Here is a 21,471-nt window from a genome sequence, read left to right as displayed (position 1 = left end):
TTCAAGGCCTTGGGACAGTTGGTGAAAAGGTTCTGGGGAGCAAGTTATTTTCTCTTACCTCCCTTCATTTTCAGGTGACAACATAGAAGGATCCAGTTGATAATTGCCTGGCTACAAGACTGATGCCATAGGCATGGCTTTGGGTTCTTTGATAGTGGCTAGTTTTATAAGACACTGGACTTGACAGTAATATATGAAAAGGTTTATCTCACAGTGGCAAAAGGGTTCTGGGACAGGAATTAGCAGGGCTCATTCAAAGACCTGTAAACTAAGTTTGAAGGGGGGTGGGGATGTAGATTGACTTACACTTGTGGAGAAGTGCTCTGTTATTGATGAAGACCAGGACATGGGACAGACACCACTTGAGGGTTGCTGGGCATTGTTTGGTATGGGGTAAGAATTTGCATTGCTGGCAGGCCACAGGTCAGCAGGCAGTTGTATTTATTGCTGTGGATTGGTCAGTAGGTAGAGAGTAATAGCATTACAGCTGTATAAAGCATGCATATATATATTTATAATTGCATTTTTTCCCATTTTCCTCTTGTTTCTTAGCATATAGTTTTTATCTCAACCCGCAAGTCCTGTTTTTTTTTCCCAATTCTCTCCCTCATCACATCTGGGATGTAAAGGGGGAGTGTGGAGTGAGTGAATGGCTGTGTGATGTTTAGCTACGTGCCAAGTTAAATCACAACAATTCCCAAAAGAACTTATATCCTTCTTTTTCTTCAGATACAGCAGGCCAAAAAATTTAATTTTGTGAAAATATTCATCGTTCCCTTTATGTTGTTCTTTTTTACTTCCTGTCCTATGTCTTTCCACTTAGTTTGTGTGAGATAACATGAAAGTAAAATCAAAATAAAATCAACAATATATTATTATTAGAAACTTGTTGGAAAGGAAAGAAGATTGGTAGAACTATATTTGCCTCAGCTATAGTTTCATTTTCAGAAACTTGCAAAATTGTTTAGATTGGAAGGACTTCTGGAGGTCATCTTGTCCATCCCCCAGCTCAAGCAGGATCAGCTAGAGCAGGCTGCCCATGAGTACATCCAGAGCTTCAAGTATCCAGAGCTTCAAATATCTTCAAGAGTGGAAATCGTCATTACCTCATTTTTAAGAACATAATCAAGTGGCTGTGTGAAAGAAAGACATTGTCTTTAATGCTAGGGGAAGAAGGATCACTCTTAAAAATCTGCAGCAAAAAATGATTACTGTCTGGAAAGCTACAGGCCACATGATGTTTAGTAACCTTCCTATAAAGAAGGTAGGCAGGGAGAAAGTCCTGTTTTTTTTTAAGCTATTACTATGAAGCACTGGAGCCACTGAAGCTGGTGAAAATTCTCGGAAGGATCAATAACCTCCAGCAAAAAAGCAGTAAGATCATTTGTAGGAAAATACTGTATTAAGCCATGGCAGTGTGATTTGCCAGAATGTGTTATCAACTTACACATCTTTACTGATTTTCAGGCATGCTCCAGAAATGCACTATCTCCTCATGTATTTAAAACATAAAGAATGCAGTGAGTTATTGGGCAGCGCAGCAATTTTTTAAACTTCTCAGTGAATTTGTCATTTGCTGCTTCACTTGAGATATATACTATCTACCTTTTCTGGCTTAGTTATGTCAGCCAGACTGCAGTGAAATATGATCTCTGACAAGCACAGCTACACAGGCAAAAGTTTCCAGAAAGCACAGCAGTAAGCTGCAAAACTGTATTTACGTTAATTGCCTTCCAGAAAAATCATAGAATCACAGAATGGCCTGGGTTGGAAGGGAACTCAAGGATCATGAATCTCCAATCTCCTGCCACAAGGAGGGCCACCAACCTCCCCGTTTAATACTAGACCAGGCTGCCCAGGGCCCCATCCAACCTGGCCTTGAACACCTGCTGGGACGGGGAATCCACAACCTCTCTAGGCAGCCTGTTCTAGCACCTCACCACTCTCATAATAAAGAACTTCCCCCTGACATCCAACCTCAATCTTCCCTTCCTCAACTTCAAACCATTTCCCCTTGTCCTGCTGTTATCTACTCTTTCAAAGAGTTGATTCCCCTCCTGTTTATAGGCTCCCTTTAGGTACTGAAAAGGTGCAATGAGGTCACCCCACAGCCTTCTTTTCTCCAGGCTGAACAAGCCCAGCTGCCTCAGCCTGTCTTGGTAGGGGAGGCATTTCAGCCTGCTGATCATCTCTGTGGTCCTCCTCTGGATCCTCTCCAACAGCTCTCCGACTTTCTTGTACTGGGGGCTCCAGATCCGGACACAGTACTGCAGATGGGGCCTCACATGAGCAGAGTAGACAGGGACAATCACCTCCCTGTCCCCTGTCTCTTCTGATGGAACCCAGGATACCATTTGCTTTCTGAGCTGCAAGAGCACACTGCTAGCTCATGTTCGGTTTTTCATCCGTCACGACCCCCAGGTCCTTCTCTGCAAGGCTGCTCTCAAGGACTGCTCCTTCCAGTCTGTTTTAAATGCCTTGGATTCCTCCGGCCCAAGTGCAAAAAAGGGAAGGTTAACACAGGAAGACTAAGGTAAGTTTTATTAGCAGAAGACATTTTTTGCTGCTATTGGTTCATTCTGCACTGAGACTCTTACACAACACAGAAAAGCCTTAGTTGAATACAATTTTGCAACTGGAAGTAGCTATTGCTTCCCTGGTACACCTTCATACACCTACTATGACAAATATTTATAGACTTCATTAATGTGATTATTGATGTATTTGATCTAGGTATTTGTATTTTTATGGCATCATATCTCCATGTGGTAGATCTTATCTTCATAGTGAATTGAATTCCTCCAGTGTGAGACTGTGTGATTGTGTGACATGTTTCAGGTGAAGTATTAACAGAGTGAAAGGAAAATGTTTGCCTAACTAATATTAAATGAAAATTGCTTTTGTTTCTATTCTTATTTTAGGTAGCAACCAGCTTGGCTCTATTTATGGCCACACGTCCGTGATGACTGGCAGCCTCTTAGATGATCACCATTGGCACTCCATCGTCATAGAGCGCCACGGGAGAAACATCAATCTCACCCTGGATAGACACATTCAGCATTTCAGAACTAATGGAGAATTTGATTATCTGGACCTGGATTATGAGGTAGATAATGAAATCTACACATTATCATTCAAATTTACTTTATAAAGTCCAATAAGAAGAGAAACTTGATATAATTAAAATGTTTCATTTGTTTTTTTTTTAATGGTTTTTTAAATAACATTTTTTTTCCTTACATTTCTTTCAAATAATCTATTCCCTTAGGTATCAATTTAGTTGCCCTTCATCAGATCCTTTCTATCAGATCTTGTCAACAGTTCAGCTGTTGACAATAGGAAAAAGATAGAGAGATGTGCCTATAATAGAACAGCAGCAATGATCTGAGGAGAAACAAACTAATTTACTAAATAAGATACTGAAATGCAAGATAACACACTATAATACAATATACTACAATATATTAGAACTGAAGCTAATAAATCAAATATAATGAGTGTCTGAAACCTTAAGGCCCTACTCTAATGCTGAGGCAAGACATGCATTTGGGACAAACAGAAGGGAAGAGAACGGGATCCCATGACTTTGCCAGGGATTTTATCTCCTCTCTGAATGCAAAGTCATCTGGGGTATGTAGTTCTTCTTCTCTTCTGAGACAGATACCTGGAACTGGAGCATTAACTCTTTAACTCCAAGTGCAATACATGATGTTATGATGTGGAATACTGATAACCAAAAATCATAAAACCATGACAGATCTCATCTGTTATAAGGCTCATCTTAATCTTTTGTTTTAAAATGGGAGATTTATGTAATTCAGTAAGGTTAGGGTACACTATAGCTAAGCATCTGCTGTAAGCACAAAATGAATTAAAAAAAAAAAATCATACCATCTGCTATTACTTTCAGGTGCACATTTTGCACTTGAATCAGGCAGAATTCTTTTTTAGTAACAGCTAATGTAAATTTTTAGCAAAGGAAACAGATTAGAACTTTTTTACTTACCAATGACCTTGCTCTTCTTAGGCAAGTAAGTATTTTCTTATATTATCACAAATGCACCATCACTAACTTCTTTCTATAAAGAAACAGTAAATTCAAAAAAAAAACTTTTGTTTGATCAGTCAGTTAATGCCCACAAGTGTTGATGAGGAACGACGCTACACTACACTACACTTGCTCTTAGCCTGAAATGCTGTCATAAAAACCTGAAGGAAGAAACTGGAGAAAGGAATGTATACTCCTGATAGAAGAGGATCAGATTATGGAGTATTTGAGAAAACTGTACACTCGTAAGTCCACAGGCCATGATGTGACACACTCATTAATGCTATCATTGTGATATCCTTCTTGATAATCTTTGTTCAAGAAGTTCCTGAACATTGAAATAAAAGTTATTCCTGCCTTCAGGAAGGATGGGGTGGGGTCAGAAAATTACAGGCCAGTGGGTAGCACTTGATCCCTGGGAAGGTGAATCAACAGCTAATCCTGGAAACTGTTTCCAGTCACATGAAGGACAAGAAAATAAACAGTTGCTGTCAGCATGGTTTCACCCAGGCTTAACGAATGTGATGAGCTTCTATGATGAAATGGTGTGCCTAATGGATGAGAGGAGATCAAACCATATTGCCTGTGTGGACTTCAGTAAGGCTTTTGACTCCATCTCCCATAATATCCTCACAGAGAAGCTGTTGAAGTATTTGGACTGGATGAGCAGATTGTGAGGTGGTTTCAAAACTGGCTGAATGATCAGAAACAGAGGGCAGTGGGCAGCAAATTGTAATTGGGGACCACGAGTAATCAGAATACCTCAGGGATGGTTAACATCTTCATTCATTCACCTGGATGATGGGATAGAATATACCCTCAATAAATTCATGGATGATACATAACTACAGGGAACGACTGACTCAACAGTGCGTTGGGCCAATAATTGGACATAGAAGACCTGAACTGTGCTACCAGAAAGTCATATAAGTTGATTTTATTAAAGATTTTCAATTGATTGAACAACAGAAAATGTTAGACAGAGTGCAATAAGCCAATTTACATATATATATGTAGTATATGTAAATAATAAATGTATTACAAGCAATAAGAATGGAATCCAGGAGATACAGTTTTCTCTCTTCTTTGCCATTAGAGACCTCATTGACAGTTCCCAAAGGTACATTTCAATCTCCATCTACACAGATTTTCTCATATTTAATGAAAATTATTTTAATGTGTATGAAAACATGTTCTGTGGTTCATATAAAAGGCAGAGCCTTGACTTCTCCATCTTTAACTCTCAATTAACTCACTGACTTTGGATGTTAGACTACATTTAAAGACATTGCCCTTATGATAAATTAATCCATAAGTTGTAAATCTCAATAAATCAAAACAATTTTTCATACAAAACACTGTAATTCCAAACATCCCTGCTTTCCTCCTACCTTCACTCAGCTTGTAACTGAGCACAATATCAAGTGGTATGGGATAACTCTTTGGTCAAGGGGGGTCAGTTGTCCTGGTTGTGTCCCATCTGAATTTTTTATGCACTTCATTCTACTTGCTGGTAGGGGAACACGAGAAACTTAAAGATCTTTGATGCTGTGTAAGCACAGTTCAGCAAAAGCTAGAACACCAGTGCGTTACCAATGCTGTTTTGGTCAAAATCCCCAAAAGACCATTTGACAACAATAAAATACTACAATTCCATTCTCCAGTTGTGCTTTTTTTTTTTTTTTCTCAAAGTCAAATTAACACAGAACATCTGAGGATGTGCATGCAAAGTATTCTTATGTAGCTGGTGTGTACTATTTATAAAACCTTAGTTTTCAGTGGAGTAGTTGAAACAATATAATTCTTGTATGCAAAGCCAATGTCTCTTACTTTTAAAATAGAAAATAGGTTTTAGAAAATAGGTTTTTTTGAGCTGCATTTTCATGCTCTCAGTAACAACCAGTTGAGCTAACAGTGAATTATATTTGAAGGCTTGGCTCTACCAAATCTCAGCAGGAGACTGCAAGTAGAAATTTTTGTGAGCTTTCTTGGGCTAGGAATTCTAGTTTTAATCACTGTTTATGTCTCAATATATTTGATATAAATACTTAACATAGATTGCAAAGACAAATCTCATGAATCCTTTATTCTTCATATTTGGGCTGCAAAATATTTATGAAAGAAATTTATTCACTTCCAAATATTTCAGAAAGACACTGATAGTGTAGAGACGTGTGTAGTCCCTATAGAGTAACAGGAGGTAATGAGCAATTCTAGTTTGTAAAATATTTATTTTTTCTTAGTGTTTTATCACTACAGTCTCTGAGTAACCCAGGGTAATTAAATTGGTCATAAATAAATAAATATTTCTTTTTGTCCTACTAAATTAAGTGGTAATTTCTTATTGACCATAACTATGTGATAAAACCATGTTCTCAATACTGGAAAGTGAGCCTGTTTAACAGGAGATAGTTTTTTGAACTATGCGATTCTGTAAAATTCTGCTAGATAAAATAAATATGTAAGTGTTACAAGAAGCAAATACATTGTATAGAAGCCCACAATTACAACTGCTACGTTGTATTCTAAGCTCTGGCATATATTTAGACCTGAGTGGATGATTCAAATCAGGCTATCTATCTGACTGATCTCTGATCTACTTTTGTTGAAAAAAAGTACTCAAATGGACATTTATTTCAAGTTTGAAACGGGTACTGAACAGTAGTGATCAGAATATCAGTCCGTATGTAACTGTGATACATGTTTTCTCTTTATTTGGGAAAACCTAATAACAGATAGAATTTACCACTAAAAATATTTGCAGTCATGACTTCATCATAGACTTTTTCCTGCTTTTCCAGTACTTATTGATACCTTCTTTTTTCAGTAAGCAAAAATTCTCAGCCCTTGTCCTCCAGTAACTGTCTTTCATTTTCTGATACATTCAAAGATAACTTTTGGAGGCATGCCTTTTTCTGGGAAGCCAAGTTCTAACAGCAGAAAAAATTTCAAAGGCTGCATGGAGAGCATCAACTACAATGGCAATAATATCACTGACCTTGCTAGAAGGAAGAAATTGGAACCTTCTAATGTGGTAAGAACATAACTTTATCATCATCTAAACTTCTAAACTTCTGCTTCTCTTTCTAAGGAAAGTTTGTGAGTGTGTGTAACAGATGTTCTGAAATCATACAGTATACAAAAAAAGTTTGTCACATGCCTAAAGATTTCATTGTATATACTTTCATGATTTTTTGTTTGTTTGTTTTTGTTTGTTTGTTTGTTTTTAATATCTGGGAACCTGTTTCTGCTGGGATCTAAGTTTCAGCTTTCCAGAATTAGCCTTCAGCATCAGATGAATGTTTTTTAAAAGAAAACCAGTAAATCAATATATACATTTTTGCTTTCCTTTCATATTATAGTAACCCAGAACCAGGATAGACTATATTTATTGTTAAATCAATTGCACTGTGTCAAGGTTCTAAATCCTGATATCTTCCATCCCCACAGAGCAAGTTGCGTGGGTGTGCAAAATCATTTAAAGGGATGGCTCAGAGCCATTTTATGGGAGCTCTGTAAAGCATCAAGATACTAAGCTTTGAAACTGTTATTTAGTTTATTAACATTACAGAGATTATTAAAATTATATTCTATTTTTTTCTCTCCAAAGCATTCACAGTTACTTTCGTGTTTAAGCTTGTGTCTTTCTGTAAAAGTTGATTAGGTAATTACTATAATTTCTATATTTTTAAGGATCTAAGCATTCCTGAAATAGTTAGTGGATTGCATGAGCAATGTGGGTAGGAAATAAATGTATTATTATCCTGAATTTGAGATAGATTTGTTCAAGGCTTTCTTGTGTACAATACTGCAGCCTTCATAAAGCCCTCATTATGTATAGTTCCATTACTGCCTTTTTCTTTATGTATTTACATAATACATAGCAATAAGGAAGAATAAGATATAAGATAAACATATACAGTAGAAATAAAGTGCAATGACTCTTCTTGGATGGACGTGCAATTTAAGAGATTTCTGTAGGACAAATTCCAGCCTTTCAAAAGCATAGCACAGCTAACAGTTCTATGGAGTGCCTATAAAATCCTCTTTCTGGTTTATTTGGATGTGAATTTTCTGTTTGTTTTGTTTGTTAGTTGATTAAATTCTGTTGCTTGTAACATTAATGCAGAATCTACATGTGTAGGTTTGGTAGTGTTAGTGGTTCACCACAAAGCTGTGGCATGCTAGTTTAATCTGATGATTCACTTGATTTCCACTTCTGAGAATATAAAAACAGAAGTGACCTTTGCTCTCAGATGAATTATTTACATTTCTTGTGCTCTTCAAAAACAAAATTAGTTTCACTGATGAAATCAACACACATTTTTTATGTTTCTTACAAAAACTTTTATTCTTCTAGTTTTGAGCCTGATTTAGCATGAAAAATACTAAGTTGAAACTAGCATTTTTGTTAATCATGTTCATGTTATTGGCACTTAAGCAATCCAACCAGGATCAAAGCTCCATTGTAGGAACTGTGCAGATGCATAGCAGTAGACATACCCTGCTCTAAACAAAAAGCAAAAATAAGTAACGTAATGAAATGGAACACAAAGTAATTGGTAAAGTTATAAGAAGCATCATAGTGCGGGGGGGGGGAGGAGGGGGAGGAAGGAGGGGAACAAAAAAAAAACAGGTGGACAAAGAATAAAAAAAGAGGTTTGAGACAAAAAGAAAAGTGTTCTTACTGTCAGATTTCAGAAGTTGTACAATGAAAAGGAGTGAAAAAATTAAATTTATACAATGAGGATGTCCAGAAAATCTAAGAAGTTAATCTTGATTTTACACTGAACAAAAATAGAATTAATAAAAATCCTTAGGTCTCACAAACATAGATGTTATGATCATAAATGCACCATTAAGAGTCTTTCAACATCTTCTTAAGCAATTTATTCATTTTATCTTTAGAGGGTAACAATGTGGAACAAAAAGTTTTGCAGTCCTCTGTGATAGAAAAAGTGGCAGCATTCTCCTTTGAGGAGAATGAGTAAGATGGATGGCCTTAAACAGTTTTTGCTCTTATTAATGGAGCCTGATTTGTTTTCACAGAAATGAGGCAAATAATAAAGATACATAAAAAGGAGAGTAGGAGAGAGGAGGACAACAAGAAAAAAATTGGAGTGTCAAATTTTCTCCCAAATGGACTTGCAAGCAAGAGTTGGCAGTGATTTACTAGAGCATTAGTTTCTATCTTGTTTACAGCTTTATTCAGGTCTAAGACAGAAAAAAAGAACATGCACACGAGTCTTCCAATCCATATTATCTATGTTATTGAAAATAATACGGTTATGTATGGTAGTTTATGTTTGTTTCGTTTACATTTACAAGTACTAAAATCTAACAAGTTTCTCATAACTTGTAACAGAAGAATGCTAAGAAGAACCAAATTTGTTTCTCTCTCTCTTTATATAAATTAGGCTTATGCTTCTACCACTTCAGTGGCTACTCTTCCATGGATTACTGAGTACAATCATGTATAAATATAAGATAAACATTTTCTTTAAAGTATTTATGATATGTTACACTCAAATAAATATTTGAGAAAAATAAAGACATAACCTGGCAGCTATTAACCACAGTTTTATTGTGCTTACTTTATGATCCATCCTGATACAGCAATTGTTGTAGTTTTAGAAAATGCATTACCTCACTTTTACTGGATATATTTTCAGCCAGTATCTCAATTAAATGGGAAAAACCTGGCAGTATTACCACAAAGGATAACATCTGAAAGCGAAATTGATTTATAAAAGGTAAATTTGAAGGTAGTTTGCAAGATAAGGATCGTGATGCAAAGTTCTAACTGCCCAAATAGATATTTTCACAATTTCCCTTCCCATGTCTTACAAGTAATTCTTCTATATGACCAATAATTTCAGTATAAATGCACATATTTCAGTATAAATACATGCTAAATATTTTATTTGCATGTCTCACTGCCCACAGAGCTATTCAGTAAATTATTCTGAATCTATATAAAAGAATCTCTCACTCTTTGAAAAACAGGGATTCTTTTACAAGCTGCAGATTAGTTCTAACTTTTAGCTAGATCTAGTAACCAATCTGTATCCAATGGGCTTTGTTTAAAAGAGGGCTTCTCTGGTGAAGTACAGTCATATTGGGAACTGATAATTCAGTTCAGATTAATCTAAATGATTCAGCAGGGAAAATACAATTTTGGATAGCAGAGAAATTGGAATTATGTGTTACTTCCCCAAGAAAACTTTTATGCGGTTAGAGTGTTCATGGTAAATGAACTCACTGATTAAAAAAAAAATAAAAAAAAATTGAATGCATTTGGCACCTAAGGAAGTGCTTTATGTGCAAGTACTTTATGCGTCAGTATGCCTTGAGAGTGTCAACTGGATGTGAAAGACCTTCTTATGTGTAAATTGTTAGTACCTCTTATAAACAATGCTTTAAGAAAAACTTATAAATGTTTAAAAAAGTGCTTTCTGAGTGCTACTTAAATGACATCTGTGGCTGGTGTCTGTAACTGAATCATAAGGTGCCAGCTCTTACAAAATGCTGTTGCCCTCTGTGTCTATGCAGGACTTTCCCAACACAGAAATAGAATAAATTTTCTTACTCCTAAGGTGAATATTATACTGAGAATGTTAACAAACGATTACAAATGGCATTTCAGTTGATCTCTAGCGTTTTGATTTTTTTTTTCTTCTGTATATTAAATCTAGGATTGAATAAAAAAAATATGTATGGCACATTTGGAAATGCTCAGATTAACAGTATCCAAATAAATGTGTTAGCTATTTGGACTTACTGCTTAGTAAGCTGAAAAAAAATAAAAAAATAAAAAAAACTCTGGACTACTTTTAGAGTGAAAAAAAAAAAAAATTCAAGCAGATTGTCAGAGCTAAAGAGAGGTCCTTTGGTTTTACTGAAAAAGTGGTTGTCATTTCTTTAAATCATATTATAGATTAAATGGTCCAGTTGAAAACAAGTACTTCTAAAAAGATTTATTTAGGAGATCCTCACACGGATCTTACAAACTTACTGTGTGGCTTCAAAATGCTTTAACTTCCCTCAAGGTGAATTTTCAGGTGCATTTATGCAACATGAAGTAAAAAAAAAGAAATGTTACAAGAAGTCAGTAAGGTGGAGTTTAAAATATTTACATGCTAACAATGATATCTGACTATGTGACTCCTACTCGAATTCTAAACAGTATTCAGATGAATGTTATATCTAAACATCTAAGTACCTCTGACAATGTTGTTCAGTCCTTAATAATTTTTAATGTGGAAATATAAAGCAACAGAACTACTGCCCTGATCATTATCATTTCTATACTGTATCAGATAAAATCTTACCTTCTGAAATTAAATTGAAATTACCACAGAATATCGGTTTGCCACAGTACATCAGAAAACCCAACCACAAAACACAGTCCACTTTGCCACATAGCAGAGTGTTCTTCAATAGAAGAAGTCTTTGTATTCTATGCATTGATTAATTAAAAAGTCAGTTCTGGAGAGAGATTGCCTTAGGTAAATGCATTATGTTATAAAGTAATAAAGTAAGAGCTACACACTGATTAGTATTTCAAAGGAAAAAAAAATAATGTCTATAATATGGCTTGGTGTTGTCCTCTCTCATGAGAAAAGACATTAGAACCTGAGTGAATATTTCGTGTCTATAGCTCTGGTCTTATTACAGATATAATTTAAAGCTTTTAAATTCGAGATAGTTTACTAGATTTTTGTCAGTTTCCCTAGGAATGAAATTTTACAGTGTGCAAACTCCAAATTCTTTTACAAAGGAAATGACTGAATGATCACAATTATTAGATTTTGTTCATGGTCAGCTACTCCAAATCATTCAGCTTCATGAATTACTGCATTTGCTTTCTTAATATTATCCTGCAGAAAACGTAACAGAGAAGGTAGTTACTATATGTCTTTCTTTTACAACCTCACACATTGTATATGTACATAGACTTGTTTATTTAAAGATATTTTGGAAACTTGACTTAATTTTCATGAAAAGATGAGCTATTACCCTCTTACGGGTATCTTTACTGACAATGAATAGGTTCAAGTTTCTCTCTGATTCATTTCTTCCTCTTTGTAATGGGATTATTAATGTTTTCATGCAAGGTTTATTTTAGATGACAATTTAAAGGGCACGGTGTGCATCTTACTACACATATGTACGGTGCAAAATATAATTAAGCCATTCTTTGGCACAAGCCTCTAGAAAAAACAGAAATATCAACAAATACATCAAAATAATAAGTAATGATATTAATAATACTTTTTTACATGGAGCTTACACTGACTACAGCAAACTTTGAATCAAATGAAACCTAGAATACTTTTCTAGAGCTGTCTATGAATCTAGTGGAATCTTATGATTTTACTTATGTTTTTGTTTTTGTTTGTTTTTGTGTGTGTGTGTTTTACTCAGGGAAATTTAAGTTTTTCTTGTGTGGAGCCACATACAGTGCCTGTCTTTTTCAATGCCACCAGTTACCTTGAAGTTCCTGGACGTCCAAGCCAGGATGTGTTTTCACTCAGTTTCCTTTTCCGAACCTGGAACCCCAATGGACTTCTTGTCTTCAGCAACTTTGCAGATGGCCTGGGGAATGTTGAAATTGACATTAATGAAGGCAAGGTCAGCGTTCATATAAATGTTACCCAAGTAAAGAAGAATCAAATAGATATCTCATCAGGTAAGTGCTTTCAATTGATAACAATAATGTTGGTATTGTTTAAAAGCATAGTAGCATTCAAAACTGAAAAAACTCATTTTCAAATTTAAGAATAAAATTTGCAGCTGCATATTTATTCTTACTGAATCAAATCCTTTACTGTGTGTTTCATTGAGCAAGAGTTAGAAGAATAATAAAAATTATTAAAATAAAAAAAGGAAGAAACCACAATTATTTTTATTCTGAGCAAAACAAGAAGACTTTTCACTCCTTGCCTGCAAGGCCTCTTATTTTCTTTCTTCCATAACTCTTTCAGTCTTCTGTGCAAAAACATTTGGTTTCAACAGGAAAGAGTAATGTATACTCTTGCTGAGAATAGTAATAAAGAAAATCTACAAGCTGTTATAAACACAAGGCTAGTGTGGAAAAACTATGGCATTTTTCAAGCATACTGCATAACCATACTGGAGAAGTAAAAGCTTTCATTACTTATCTAAGGAGTGTTTGGGAGATGCTGTGTGAAAGAATTACTGAGCATTAGGTCTGCTTCTGGAAGGTAGGATGCATGTTCATTTCAGTTCATACACTCTTGACCCTAGGATTCATCAAGCAATTTTATGAATAAAGGGGGAATTGGCTGATATAGCTGCTGAATCACTCACTATTGTATTTGAAAAGTTATGACAGCCATGTTAAGTTTCCAGTAGCTGGAAAACATCACAGTGGAAAGGAAGATCTAGGTAACTGCACACCAATCAGTCTCACAGCTGTACCCAGGAAGATCATGGAACAAATCCTCCTTAGTTCTGTTAAGGCATATGGAAGATAAGGAACTGATTAGAGATGGCCAAAATGACTTAAGTCATGTTGCCTGACCAATTTGATGGCCTTCCATAACACTGATAGAATCAGTGAACAAGGGAAAAGTAACTGGTTTAATCTATATGGACTTCTGTAAGGCCTTTGACACAACCCCATATGAAAAGCATTGTCTCTAAATTGGAGAGTTGAGGATTTGAAGGGTGGACCATACAGTAGAAAGGAATTGGCTGGGTGGCCTCATCCTGAGAGTTGTGGTTAATGGCTCAGTATCCAAGTGGAAACCGATGAGTGCATGCACCTCAAGGGTCTAAATAGGGACTAGAGTTCTTCAATAGCCAGTGAGACTGAGTACACCCTCAGCAAGATTGGTTCTAAACTGACACAAGGAAGGAAAGGATGGCACCCAAAGAAACCCAGATAGGCTTGAGGAGTGAGCACACGTGAGCAACAAAACGAAGTAAAAAGCCCTGTACTTGGATTGATACAATCTCAAATATCTGCTCAGACTTGGTGATCAATGGACTTAGAGCAGCTTTGCAGAAGAAGACCATGTGGGTTCTGGTAGATAAAATATTGGACATGACCCGAGCACGTGTTCTTGCAGATCAGAAAGGTAATTTCATCCCAGCCTGAATCTGGCTATCAGGGTGAGGGACATATCTGCCCCTCTCTGCCTCATAAGGCCCCATCTAGAGTACTGCATCCAGGTCTGGGGCCCACAGCACAATCACAGAATCATAGAATCACAAGGTTGGAAATGACCTATAAGATCATCTAGTCCAACAGTCTTCTCACTACCACTGCTACCACAAGCGCTAAACCAGATCTCGCAGCTCCTCATCCAGACGCCTCTTGAACACATCCAGGGACGGCGACTCCACCACCTCCCTGTGCAGCCATTCCAGTGTCTGACCACTCTCTGAGATAAAAAGTTTTTCCTCGTGTCTAACCTAAACTTCCTCTGATACAACTTGCGGCCGTTTCCCTGGGTCCTGTTCATTGCCTGGGAGAAGAGGCCAAACCCCTCTTCTCCCCAACCTCCCTTCAGCAAGTTGCAGAGTGCAATGAGGTCTCCCCTGAGCCTCCTCTTCTGCAGACTAAACAATCCCAGCTCCCTCAGATGTTCCTCATAAGACTTGTGCTCCAGACCCCTCACTAGTTTCGTTGCCCTTCTCTGGACATGCTCCAGAGCCTCAATGTCTTTCCTGTAGTGAGGGGCCCAAAACTGAACACAATACTCGAGGTACAGCCTCACCAGTGCTGAGCACAGGGGGATGATGACCTCCCTGCTCCTGCTGGCCACACTATTTCTAATGCAAGCCAGGATGCCTTTGGCCCTCTTGGCCACCTGGGCACACTGTCAGCTCATGTTCAGCTGAGCATCAACCAGCTCCGCCAGGTCTCTTTCTTCTTCACAATCATCTAGCCACTCATCTCCAAGCTTATAACGCTGCTTGGGGTTATTGTAGCCAAAGTGCAGGACCCAACACTTGGCCTTGTTGAACCTCATCCCGTTCATCTCAGCCCAGTGATCCAGCTTATCTAGATCCCTCTGTAGGGCCTCCCTACCCTCAGGCAGATCCACACCACCTCCCAACTTGGTGTCATCTGCAAACTTACTGAGGGCGCACTCAATCCCCTCATCTAGGTCGTCAATAAAGATATTAAACAAGATGGGTCCCAGTACCAAACCCTGGGGGACACCACTCATAACGGGTCGCCAGCTGGACTTAACTCCATTAACCACTACCCATTGGGCACAGCCCTCTAGCCAGATCCTTATCCAAAGAAGTGTATACCTGTCCAGACCACGGGCAGCCAGTTTCCCCAGAAGAAGCCTGTGAGAGACCGTGTCAAAGGCTTTACTGAAGTCTAGGTAGACTACATCAACAGTCCTTCCCTCATCCACCAGACTGGCCACCCAGTCATAGAAGGAGATGAGGTTGGTCAGGCACGACCTGCCCTTCATGAACCTGTGCTGGCTGGGTCTGATCCCTTGGACACCACGCACGTGCCGTGCGATTTCACCCAAGAAGATTTGCTCCATTACTTTCCCCAGTATCGAGATCAGGCTAACAGGCCTATAATTCGCCAGATCCTCCTTGCAGCCCTTCTCAAAGATGGAAGTCACATCAGCAAGCCTCCAATCCTCCGGGACCTCTCCAGTTAACCAGGAGCGCTGATAGATGGCTGAGAGGGGCTTGGCAATCACCCCCACCAGCTCCCTCAGCACCCAAGGTTGTATCCAACTGGTCCCATGGACTTGTGACAGTCCAGATGGAGGAGAAGCTCTCTGACTGTCTGCACTTGAATCACCGGGGCTATATTCTGAGTAGGGTTCCAGACTTCCAGATCAGGGCATAAAATGCCCAGCGGATGACTGGACTGGCTATTAAAGGCAGTTGTAAAGAAGGCATTGAGAAGCTCAGCCTTCTCCTTGTCCTCAGTGGCCACATTCCCTGCTGCATCAATTATAGGATGAGAAATATCCTTGGTTCTTCTTTTGCCGTTGATATATTTATAAAAGAATTTTTTATTGTCTTTTACTGCAGTGGCCACTCTGAGTTCAAGTTGGGCTTTTGCCTTCCTAACTTCCTCCCTGCATACCTTAGCTACGCCCTTGTAATCCCCCCAAGTAGTCTGCCCCTTCTTCCAGAGGACATAGATTCTCTTTTTCTCCCTGAGTCTCAACAGTAGTTCCCAGCTCATCCACAGCAGCCGTCTTCCCCTACGGCTCGCCTTACGGCACTCAGGGACAGCCTGTTCTTGTGCCTTTAAGATTTCTGTCTTGAGGAGCATCCAGGCTACCTGGACCCCTTTACCCCTGAGAAGCAACTCCCAAGGGACCCATGCTACAAGCGCCCTGAACAGATCGAAGTTCAAGAAAGTAGTTTCACTGGATGGACAAGAAGGCATGGAGCTGTTAGAGCAGGTCCAGAGGAGGACCATTAGGCTGGTCAGAGATCTGGAGCATCTCTTCTACAAAGAAAAGTTGATAGAACTGGGCTTGTTTGATTTGGAGAAGAGAAGGCTCTGGAGAGACATTGAGGACTTCTGATATTTAAAGCGAATTTACAACAAGGATCAAAAGAGATTTTTACAAGGTCATGGACAAGGAGTAACATTTTTACATGCAAAGGGGATAAAATTAAATTTGATATAAGAAATAAATTATTTGTAAGGAATCTGGTGAGGTACTTTCAAATACTTTCAGGCATTCCTGGATCAGCTGTGATGATTTACTATTCTCTACATTGCGTAAATTAACACGTGTTGTTAGCAAATTCATGACCTAAGTATGAGGTAAGAAAATAAAGGTTGCTTGCAAATAGATCTTGACACATACATGAGTGCATGCGCGCACACATACATTACTTAAGTAGAGAGTATAGAATCTCAGTTATCTAGCAAAAAAAGGGCAACCTTTTTTTTTTTTTGCCTAAAGTTATGTGTTACTATTTGCTTAATTTTAATTCCACGGTGAAGATATTCCAATTTTCAATCAATAACATTGACTGGAATTAATTACAGTTGGTTTTTTTTTGTTTGTTTTTTCTTATATCCATTGTTCAATTTGGCATGTGAAAATATGCTTTAAACAAGTAATATCAACAGGAACTTAATTTGTTTAATTAGTGCACTTTAAATGAGAGAGTAATGTTTCATGTGGGAAGTAGACATTTTTGCCATTTTTTTCTTTTTAATCCATTAATGAAATAGAGCTGAGCGTGAAATGAAATGAATTGTTTTAAAGACAACTATTATTTATATTTTATTCACTTCTGTTTTGTAAAATGATTTTTTTTAAATGAAAAATATATCAAATATTCTTCATCATTAATTTTTTTTTTTTTTTTAAAGCAGAATACCCAATACTTTAGATTGCAGATTAGCGTTTCATTGCCTTATTTTTAAGAACACTCAAGAAAGATTTACATACTGTTTTACTTATGCTGTGGTCACTTGAACAAGAATTTTTTTAAGGTTCTAATACAGAGTAATTAGGAAAAGCAGGTATTTATCAGCTTCATGATTTCTTATTCAATTCTGTCTACTCCAAAATTCAGTTTACAGAGAGAAATGTCAACTCATGATATTTCTTCATAAGCTTCCTTGTACCTCTTCAGTCCAAGAAAGATTTCAGTGTTGACCAGCCAAATATTATGTGGGAGAAGAAATTCATCAATTTGTTACTAATAATGCCCATATCTTGATATGAAGCTGTTCTCAGATTTCATTGACTTTACATACTGGAAAGAAAACACACATAACAACTACTGCAAGACTAGCTGTAGTTACTTTAGACCATTCCCCACAGCAACAAAAATTTCTCAACATCTGTGAGGTAGAGGTAGCCTATCTATATTCTGAATTTGTTCTGAAGTAAGCTGAATTGCACGTTCTTCAGAATAAAGCTTTTCAGTCTATATAGCCAATTCCCATGAAGCCATTTGTTTTTATACCCATTATGCTTTTGTCTCCATGTAACCCAATATCACAATTGAGATAACTTGAAAAATTACCATTTTCACTGTTTTCATGTCTTATTCCATTTTCATCATATGGACCCTTATTTTTGCTTAGTCATTCTGTGTAAGTCTTGATCTCTTAATACTTTCTTGCTTCTTTGAGCCAGTGAATGACAAAATTAGTTATATGCGTGAATGTAAAATATGACATCTGCCAGAGAAGACTGTGGGATGAATGCCATCATTTTTAGGCTAATATTACAACAACATTCTTCTTCCCTTCTCATGAAAGGAACCACTAGACTTCAGTATACAAAACTGCAGGTTTTATGTGGAGTTCAAAGTGGTCCGACTCCGGTAAGAAGAGTTTTGACTGTAGCAGTCCTAGACATACAAGATGCACCCACTTTCTACTTAAAGCTGACAAAGGAGAATTTGCTGTAAAGTCTAGTGTGCAGCCTTCCACATAACTGCACGTGAAAAATAAAACTAATTTCACTCTTGCCTAATGAGAGGTATGTAGGATTAAGTTAACTAAAATCACAACCTAGTTGCAGTTGTGTCTTGCATATCATAGCCTTGCTGTACTTATGCCTACTACCTGTAATGACATATATTTGCTGGGGAAAAGCTTAAGCCTCTTAGTTCTTATTCACCATAATTTACCAACTTCCGTACATTAGCAGCTTTTAATGCTAATTAAATGCTAAAAAACTCTAAAACTTCAGCATTTGATTCCAAGACATGATCTAAATCTAGCCTTAGAAGTAATTAGGTGAATTGATTGGTAGGAATTACACGAAAGAACCATAAGCTAATGTGCAGGCAGCAAAGTTTATTACTGCACATTTCTGCACTAATGATACTACTGTGGAATGAGAGGTGTTTTTTTTCTTTTCTTTTTTTCTATTATTCATTCTCTTGAGATTCCTCCAAAATATTCAGTGAACTCTATTTTAACATGAATGGAGCTCAGATAAACAGAACAAGATAAACAAGATCTTGTCTTCCAATATATTAAATTCACTTGAATTCCTATCTTTCTAAGCTGGTAGGTGGGCCAACAAACTTCCTTACAGAACTATTTATAATAGTAGTTTGTGATGCCTAGGAGGGATTCTTATTGACTCAGCTTACCAGAATGTTTATACCTAATTCAGCACCTGTTATTTAAGGACAGTGTGCAGCAATGGAAGATGCAATAGTGCTTCTATCAGGATAGGAGCACACTTGTAAAGGTATTAGTTATGATTTTACTTAGAAAAAATTATACAGGAAAAAGCAGCTTACTTTTTCCAAGGGCTGGTAGAGTCTCAAGAAGGGTGAAATCTCCAAATAGAGATTTGACTCCCTCAGCTGCTAACCCTTAAATTAGGATGGTTGCTCAAATTCATTGCTGGCACCTGTGTTCCCTGGGTTAACCACAATTCCTCACCTGGTGTTCAACCACTAGTTCAGGCCCAGACCTAGCAATTCCCATATACTCCACCCCTTCATAGAATGACCCAATGATCAGGGTAAGCCCTTACTCTTTTGGCAATCCATAATATAATTAATAACATACGTCTCAATACACATACAATACCCCTAGCAAAGTTAGATGTCAAAGCACAAAAATTTGAGACTTGTTCTGTGAAGTGTGTACCTTGCTCACTCTCAGTGACCTAAGGAATCCCGTATGATGCCATCAGCCTAGTTAATGCTTTGACAGTATAGGCTTGATTTTGCCTTTGGTACAGGATAGGCTTGCATTAGTCCACTCACAATATCAAAACACATTAGGGCATATCTGGCCCTATCAAGGAAATCAAGAAAAGGGACCTACATAATCAACCTGCCACCGCTATAATGGGTTGTGTCCTCTAGTGAGATGGGCTGTCATTTCCAGAAGGGGCCTTAGTCTCATTTTCAAGCAAGTGTCACGTTCTTGACATGCTAGAACAATGTCTGGAAACTTTATGGGAGATCCCCATGCATTAACCTCTGCCCATGGTCTTTTGTCCTGCATGTCATGGTTTTCCATGTAGCTAGTAGGTAAAGTCTTTCACTGGTGCATTTTGCAGCTATTTTATTTGAACCGGTTTGTCGGCTTCATTATTGCCTAGTGATTGCAATGGTTGATGACTGGAGATGTAATATGCTTGTACTGTACTATGTCTAAACACATTCCATATATCAGCCCACATATCTCTGCCCCAGATATGTCAGGCATGCATTGTCCAGTCCTGGGTGGCCCAATGTACTATCCAAAGCATGAGCACTAGGTAGAATGCCCAACTATCTGTGCAGATATTCAGTGCACTGTCATATGGTTCTTGAGTTACAACCATGCACACAGCTTGTAGCTCAGCCCACTAACTACTTCATCCATCCTTCTCTTCAAATCATATAGTTTTCGTCAAGGGATGGCATGCAACAGCTAGACATTTACTTGGGTTCCCTTCACTGGATACATCAGGCATTTCTGGAATAAGATATTTCCCTTCTGGTACAGAATTCCTCTCCAGACAAGTTACTATTGTTTTCTCAGGTGTCTTGCTGTGATATGTTACCAGGACAAATACCCTTTGCAGTTCTTCTTTCAATGGGGACAGTGAGAGGCAGCTTCTTTGATTAAGATAGGCGACCCAGCATGGCACTGTTTGTGATTGGGTCATCCCCACCTTAGGAATGTGGGTTAGATCTTTTATCTACCCCTTGATCAGTAATGTAGTTTTATCAACAACCTCTGCAGTTTATGTAAGTTGTTCTACCACCTGCAGTGCAGAGTAGGTAGCCAATAGCTTCTTCTGGATCATACTATACCTTTCTTCTGCTCCATGCCGAACCTGTGACCAGAACCTGATTGGAATTCAAACGGAACTCTGGCACTGCCATAAAATCCCCAGCCAAACTCTTCCTGAGTTACATGTACATCTAGTTCAGCTGGAAAGGTTGGCTCAAATATGCTCAGAGCCTGGGCCTGTTTAACAGTTATTGTTTCCTGTTGAAAAGTCTCTTGTTCCATTCTACCCCAATTCCATGTTTGGTCTTTTTCTGTAAGTCAATATAAAGGTTTTACCAAATGCTCTAAGTGGAGTGTAAAGCCAAGATACACACACACACACACACACAAGAACCCCTGCAGTGTTCTCCATTTGTCTAGAGAGTCAATTCCCAAAGAATGTCTATCCCCAACATATATTCCAGAATCTTCATAAATTGCCTCTTTCATGCCCAGTTCCCTGATATAATTTTTAAAAATATTCTATGGATCATAGACCTATATTTATGGCTATGTCACTCTTGTTTGACCACATTATGCAGCACACAGCCATCAACCATTGGATTAATGAATGATTTTCCTCTCTGTATTCAACTGTAGCGTACAACCTCTGCCTAAGGTCTGGGTGGCTGGTGCCAGATGTAAGTTTCAAAGTTCTGGTCTGCAACACCCTATGTTTCATAACATAAGCAGCCGT

At 37.8% G+C, this 21,471-nt stretch overlaps 1 protein-coding gene and 1 long non-coding RNA gene across 3 annotated transcripts in view; one reads left to right on the top strand and one right to left on the bottom strand.

Moving 5' to 3' along the window:
* The window catches only part of CNTNAP2 (contactin associated protein 2), a 791,915-nt gene that overhangs the window by 425,778 nt on the left and 344,666 nt on the right, over positions 1–21,471 (top strand). The window contains exons 6-8 of the mRNA XM_010708239.3: positions 2,922–3,106; positions 6,939–7,082; positions 12,476–12,740. Coding sequence (XP_010706541.1) covers positions 2,922–3,106; positions 6,939–7,082; positions 12,476–12,740 — 594 coding nt within the window. The remainder of the gene's footprint in view (positions 1–2,921; positions 3,107–6,938; positions 7,083–12,475; positions 12,741–21,471) is intronic.
* Positions 1–21,471, bottom strand: part of LOC146544564 (uncharacterized) — a 52,033-nt gene that overhangs the window by 7,949 nt on the left and 22,613 nt on the right. For both annotated transcript variants that reach the window (XR_014882221.1, XR_014882222.1), the window contains one exon: positions 12,542–12,646. This is a non-coding gene — a long non-coding RNA (uncharacterized LOC146544564). The remainder of the gene's footprint in view (positions 1–12,541; positions 12,647–21,471) is intronic.

Source organism: Meleagris gallopavo, chromosome 3, assembly GCF_905368555.1.
Source record: "Meleagris gallopavo chromosome 3, MGAL_WU_HG_1.1, whole genome shotgun sequence".
NCBI lineage: Eukaryota > Metazoa > Chordata > Aves > Galliformes > Phasianidae > Meleagris > Meleagris gallopavo.
The sequence above is the reverse complement of the archived record's forward strand: the minus strand, read 5'-3'. Positions and strand labels throughout refer to the sequence as shown.